Below are 7,039 nucleotides of genomic sequence, written 5' to 3'. Positions count from 1 at the left end.
TGGTTGACTGAATTGCATTATTGCTGTCACACACAGCAAATATATCATAGGCTTGAAAAGGCTCATGACATCATAATTCAAAACAAATGGGCCGGAGCCAAACATGCAAACAGTTGACAAATTAAAGGAAAACTTTTGTTAGTAAGGTGTTTGTGCATCATGTGCTTCCAAAGCAGCTTCAGTATTTCATGGTTTCTACATTAAACCCATAGCATATACTTATCAGCTTGTCAGTGACCCTCTTCAGACCACTCCTATTAGAAGTGTATCACCCCAGGATAAAAGTCATAACAGCTTTGTATTGTTTTGCAGTGATTTTTCTCATTGACAAAAGGACCCAAACAAAGGCAGAAAAGTACCACAGTGCAACAGAATCACTGGATTCCTCCTCAGAGAAGGGATCAAGGGTTCATATTATTCCTTTAATTTCTTCCTTGTTATAAATAAAACTCAAAAATAAACCTTGCTTACATTTTACTATATTTTTTAAAGGAAAGTAGCCAAATTTAAAGAAGTTCTACATGGACGAAAGATCACCAGTTCTCAGGATCTCAGCTTTCTTCAGAAAAGGGGCCTTCTCATCTCTTTTTGTCTACAAACTAAATGTTGGTTGATGTAGACACACAGGTACTCCTCCACCACATCAACATCCTGTATCAGGATAGACAGAGATCTTTTAGCTGTCCTCGTCCTTCTGAAGTTGATTCCTGTCTCTCTGACCTGATCCACATTCAGAAGTAGATGATTTCTCCCAGAGCACTCCACAAAATTATCCACTAGTGCTCTGTACTTTAGTTGTGTACTTTAGCAAAGCTAAAAACATATTCATGAATTTAGAAAATGACATCTTTCTGTTGAACCCAAATGGTGAAATAGATAATCTTTGCACAAAAATATCACCCAGTGTCTATCGAGTCGTAAAATGGGCAAAAGTCAAAAGAGTAAAGTCTACACACACTGCAACCAAATAAAATGATATTTTTTTCTTTCAGATGTTAGTGTTTACTCATCTGGATTCTGTCTATAAAACACTGTGACGCTAAAGTACAAAAGTACAAAAGTACAGAAGTACCAACCCATTCTGAAGTTTAATCTTTATTGAAAACTGTCAAAACACAAAAATGTTCCCAAGACTCAAATATTTAAATGTATTTATTTAAACACAAACTTCATATCATTGGTTTCCAGTAGCCTTTAATCCTGTGCAATGAATTATTTTTAGTCACAAGGAGAACAAAATAAATCGTGAAATTAAAAAGCAAACAAATGACAATCTCCACTTTTTATCTTAAAGCAAATGTTTTTAGTTAAGAAAGGTAAAAGAGTTTAAAATAACATTAAAAATAACAAAAATAAAATGTTAATGCAGAGAATTGTGACTGAAGCACATCAGTCCCAATTCTAATGACTAATCAGTCTGCTGTCATTGTGGAGGAAAGGTGTGTTATAGAGGTGTTACAAACACATTACAAACACAACACACAGTGTTCCACTCCTGTAAAGGTGGAAGGGGCCATTCCCCCCCAAGCTTGTGTTTATCTTCATCTTCAGGCTACAGAGCTGCACATTTTTCTTCCACAGTGGTGACATTAACACAAAATCTCTCCCAACAGACATATAAACACATTCCAACTGCTATTTGTGAAAAAAACGTGCTGCACTAGATTTATACTGGATCATTTTTGCCATAATGTCATACACAAACAAAAAGACTCAAAAATTTAAAATTAATACCAACCTCACCCTTGCAGCTGATAATTATCTCAATTTATTTCAGTTTGCAGAATTCAACACTTGTTCCAAACACAAACCATCCACTAAGATAAACTCCAGCATAGAGCGGCTGAGTGAATGTGGTCTGGACTCTGTGGAGGAGAGTCATGGTTTCAGAGACGCTGTAGAAGGACAAAATACCTGCTCTGTGATCCAGGTACACTCCTACTCTGGAGGAACGAGGACCTGAGACAGGAGTTTGAATGTTGTTGTACCAAAATATATAACTGTTGTTGTTACAATCTAATGACCAAGATTTGTCATTACATCCAAATCTACATTCATTCCCCTCTCTGCTGATATTCTTGTATGCGACTGCTACATCAACTCCTATCCCTCTCCACTCCACCTCCCAGTAACAACGTCCAGTCAGACTCTCTCTACTCAGGACCTGTTCATATCCAGTGAATCTGTCTGGATGATCAGAATAAGACTGATCTTCAAAAATAAGTATTGCTTTTCTGTGTCCTTCTGATAATACAAGATTTTTCTGTACTGTGTTTGGATCCAGTGTGATTTCACATGAATATTTTAAGAATCCAGCTCTGGTCTTTGGCTCTGATTGTGGCACTAAAACATCCACTTCAGTGACTGTCAGTGAGATGTTTGTCCGTTCCTCTCTCAGAATGTCCTGTAGTTTATCTCTGACCTCTGACACAGCTGCTGTCACATCCTCAAAGTAGCTCAGAGGACGGATATTGATGCTGGATGAGTCTGTAGACTCACTGAGTGCTGACAGTGAGGGGTAGTTGTGTAGAAACTGGATGTGATCCTCTGTGTGTGAGAGCTGCTTCAGCTCAGCATCTTTCCTCTTCAGCTCAGTGATCTCCTGCTCCAGCTTCTCCTGAAGCTCTTTGACTCGACTCACTTCAGTTTCCTGCTGGGATCTGATCTGCTGCTTCACATCAGAGCTTCTTTTCTGGATGAGATGGATCAGCTCAGTGAAGATCTTCTCACTGTGCTCCACTGTTTGATCAGCAGACTGATTGATGGCCTCCACCTCCTGTTGAAGCAGCTTCACATCTTTCTCTCTGTCCTGGATTCTCTGCTGGATGTTTTGTCGACTCACCTCCAGCTCTCTCTGCCTCTCAGTCCTTTCTGCTGCAGCTGAGACTGTGTCGTGGCCTTTATGTTCATCCACAGAGCAGAGATAACAGATACTCTGCTGATCAGTACGGCAGAACATCTTCATCACCTCATCATGACGAGAGCAGATGTTCTCCTGGAGCTTCTTGGAGGGCTCCACCAGCTTGTGTTTCTTTAATGGAGCAACATCATAATGAGGCTGAAGGTGTTCCTTACAGTAAGAAGCCAGACAGACTAAACATGATTTCACAGCTTTTAACTTCATCTCAATGCAGAAATCACAGGCCACATCTTCAGGTCCAGCATAGCAGTGATCAGCAGGAGCAGCTTGGAGTCCAGTCTTCTTCAGCTGCTCCACTAAATCTGCTAACATGGTGTTTTTCACCAGGACAGGCCTCGCTGTGAAAGTCTGTCTGCACTGAGGGCAGCTGTAGATTTTCTTCTTTTCCTCTTCATCCCAGAAGCTTTTAATACAGTTCATGCAGTAGCTGTGTCCACAGGGAATAGTCACCGGATTCTTCAGTAGATCCAAACAGATCGAACAAGAGAAAGTTTCTTGGTCCAGCTGAACTCCTTTCTGCGCCATTTCTCCTCTCAGTATCAGCGACTGTGTGAGTTTCACTTCCTTATAACTGAAACTAATGCAGTAAATGGGGCCTGTCAGCTATTCCACGTCACTACATGCTGGTTACACCCATCTTCAAAGTTTAGATCTGAAGGGGAGGGAACACAGAAACATGTGGACAGAGAGGAGGTGCTGAGTCAGAGAGTGGGAGGAAGTGGGAGGTTTATCAGACTGTGTGTCATTAACACTTTTTATAACGGAGCATTTTTCACATTTTAAAAATACTATTCAAACTTTTTAAAATTATCTTCTACATCTGCTAAATTAATCATTTTATTCATTTCAATAACCACTGACACTCTAACTACATGTCTCTGGACTCTGAGGAAGCCAGAGTGCCCAGAGATAAGGACAACATGCAAATCACATCGAAAGGCTTGTACAGATCCTGCACAGGACATAGTATGAGACCAGTATCACCTTCAGTGTCAGTCACACTGAATTGTAATTGTTAGGGTGCCTGGGTCGTTGACCCAGAGGTTTAAGTTTTCATTATTATTGTACTTTGATTTTTGCCTTTATTTATCATTTCTAGTCTTTTGGTTTCTTTGTCTGAGTTGTACCTGCTGGTTTCTGTTCTGTGTTGCCTCCCCTGTCTGCTGTATCCCCATGTCAAGTCTGCGTCTCTGTGTTATGTTTCCAGTTTTACTTTGAAAGTCCGTGTCTCATGTTAATGTGTCTGGTTTTGCTTCCTTTGTCTTTTTAGGCCCGAGTTTCTGTCCAGCCACCTGTTGCTGCTGGAGGGTCCGAGAGGCCCGTCCAGCAACCTGCCTCCGCTGGAGGGTCCGAGAGGCCCATCCAGTCGCCTGCAGTGCCACCATTAGTGGCTCCCACGACATCGCCTGCAGTGCCACCATTAGTGGCTCCCACGACATCGCCTGCAGTGCCACCACCTGCTCCTCCTTCTGCAGCTACTGAAACATTGGGATTCAAGCAAAAATCCCAGCAGCTTTTTTTTTTTAAGGATTTCCCATATTATAACAGCAGGTAAATGAAATAAATAAACAATTTAACCAGTCTGACACGTAATAAAAATGACCTTTATTTACTCAGAGGTTGGAACATTTCTTTGTATTACTGTGATTACATGTAAGATAAAAATTAACTTCATTCAACTTTGCCACTACAAAGTCCTCTTAGGCAGTGATAATGTATTTCCGATTTTATCTGCAAGGTGTACATTGTAGATATATATATATATATATATGTATATATATATATATATATATATATATATATATATATATATATATATATATATATATGTATATATATATATGGGGATCCCGCAGGCGAATGGGAACCATGAAGAGGCCGCTAGAAAGGCTGCAACCACCAAGTACCTGCAGAGGGTCAGGCAAGTCCTGAGGAGTCAGCTGAATGGTAAGAACAAGATCCGGGCCATCAACACGTACGCCCTGCCCGTGATCAGGTACCCTGCTGGGGTAATAGGCTGGCCAAAGGAGGAGATAGAAGCCACTGACATAAAGACAAGAAAGCTCCTTACCATGCATGGAGGGTTTCACCCCAAGTCCAGCACCCTGAGGCTGTACGCTAAGCGGAAGGAAGGAGGCCGGGGACTGGTGAGTGTCAGCACCACAGTCCAGGATGAGACAAGGAACATCCAAGAATACATTGGGAAGATGGCCCCAACTGACCGAGTGCTCAGTGAATACCTCAGGCAGCAGAAACCCAAGAAAGAGGAGGGAGACGAGGAACCATCATGGAAGGACAGGCCCCTGCACGGTATGTACCACCGGCAGATAGAGGAGGTGGCTGATATCCAGAAATCCTACCAGTGGCTGGACAAAGCTGGACTGAAAGACAGCACAGAGGCACTAATCATGGCAGCACAAGAACAAGCTCTGAGCACAAGATCCATAGAGGCTGGGGTCTATCACACCAGGCAAGACCCCAGGTGCAGGCTGTGTAAAGATGCCCCAGAGACAATCCAGCACATAACAGCAGGGTGCAAGATGCTAGCAGGCAAGGCATACATGGAACGCCATAACCAAGTAGCCGGCATAGTGTACAGGAACATCTGTGCCGAGTATAACCTGGAAGTCCCGAGGTCAAAATGGGAGATGCCCCCAAGGGTGGTGGAGAATGACCGAGCTAAGATCCTGTGGGACTTCCAGATACAGACGGACAAAATGGTGGTGGCTAACCAACCGGACATAGTGGTGGTAGACAAACAGAAGAAGACGGCCGTAGTGATCGATGTAGCGGTTTCGAATGACAGCAATATCAGGAAGAAGGAACACGAGAAGCTGGAGAAATACCAAGGGCTCAGAGAAGAGCTCGAGAGGATGTGGAGGGTGAAGGTAACGGTGGTCCCCGTGGTAATCGGAGCACTAGGTGCGGTGACTCCCAAGCTAGGCGAGTGGCTCCAGCAGATCCCGGGAATAACATCGGAGATCTCTGTCCAGAAGAGCGCAGTCCTGGGAACAGCTAAGATACTGCGCAGGACCCTCAAGCTCCCAGGCCTCTGGTAGAGGACCCGAGCTTGAAGGATAAACCGCCTGCAGGGGCGTGCTGGGTGTTTTATATATATATATATATATATATATATATATATATATATATATATATATATATATATATATTATATATATATACATATACTGTGTTTGTATATTATAAAAACACATGCATGGGGCATGTTAAAGAAACATAGTCACTCTTCCCAGCAGATATCTGGTGCAGAATTAAATAATGATTGTAATATTTATAAAATAAATTTAAAAATAAAATAAAATCCCAGACCCCAATTGTCTGGGCCTGGCAGTGTTGTTGTAAACCCCGATGGGTTTCAGTGAAATCTAAAATATTGATATTGCTGCTCTTTTGGAAAGGCTGCCATGGGTCTCTAATTCAAGAGTTGCATTTTCCAGACACACTTGACACATCCAAACAACCTGCCAGCTGTTTACCTTCTTTATCCTCACCTTTCCCAGTCCTGATTATGTTGCAGGTTTTTTCCTGTTTTCTCACCACTGTTGCCAAGTGCTTGCTCATAGGGTACTGTTGAATCATGGGGAGTGTTCCTCTTATAGAGAATTTAAACTTATTAAATGCCTTGAGATGACTCTAACTAACTAACTTAAAAAGATAAAAGCTTTCTTCAGTTTGAGCAAAAACTTGTAAGTGAAAGCAGCTTAAACTGAGCAAAGGTCTGGGGGTGCTCAATGTTGTTTCTTTTTGCTGCCCACACATGTAACCAACACTGCTCCACTATTTAGTTTTTCTCATTAGTAATGAAAAACTGTCTAAAGCAAACCCTGTGCTCCTCTGGCTATGGAGCTGCGATGAGCTTTGAGGCCATGTTGGTTAATTTCTACCATCTAGTGGTGAAGCTGTTTAATACAGCTTTATTTGGTTTAAGTTTGAAACACTGACACCTGAGTCATCCTGCAGCCAGCATGCATTTTAGATGCATCTTCATATATCCTGAAATTGTTCAACTTATTCAGACATACAAACATAGCAACATTTCGCTTTGTAAAGTTGATGGTACTTTGAGTTTTTTATTTTAGATTATCATTTGGACTTTTA

The 7,039-nt window shown here is 41.8% G+C and overlaps 1 protein-coding gene across 1 annotated transcript; it reads right to left on the bottom strand.

Moving 5' to 3' along the window:
- Positions 1-1,085: 1,085 nt before the first annotated feature.
- On the bottom strand, positions 1,086-3,493 carry LOC146686992 (tripartite motif-containing protein 16-like). Its single transcript, XM_085437951.1, has one exon. The coding sequence runs from the start codon at positions 3,443-3,445 to the stop codon at positions 1,769-1,771; it is 1,677 nt and encodes a 558-aa protein (XP_085294077.1). The 5' UTR covers positions 3,446-3,493; the 3' UTR covers positions 1,086-1,768.
- Between the last annotated feature and the right edge of the window lie 3,546 nt (positions 3,494-7,039).

This window comes from Copadichromis virginalis, linkage group LG18 (genome assembly GCF_057382275.1).
Source record: "Copadichromis virginalis isolate Kocher_CV1m ecotype Utaka linkage group LG18, C_Virginalis_male_GT1.1, whole genome shotgun sequence".
NCBI lineage: Eukaryota > Metazoa > Chordata > Actinopteri > Cichliformes > Cichlidae > Copadichromis > Copadichromis virginalis.
Note: the sequence above shows the minus strand (reverse complement) of the source record. Positions and strands in the feature narration are given on the sequence as shown.

Coding starts and splice junctions, on each gene's coding strand:
- LOC146686992 (XM_085437951.1), bottom strand. CDS start 3,445: ATGGCGCAGAAAGGAGTTCAGCTGGACCAAGAAACTTTCTCTTGTTCG.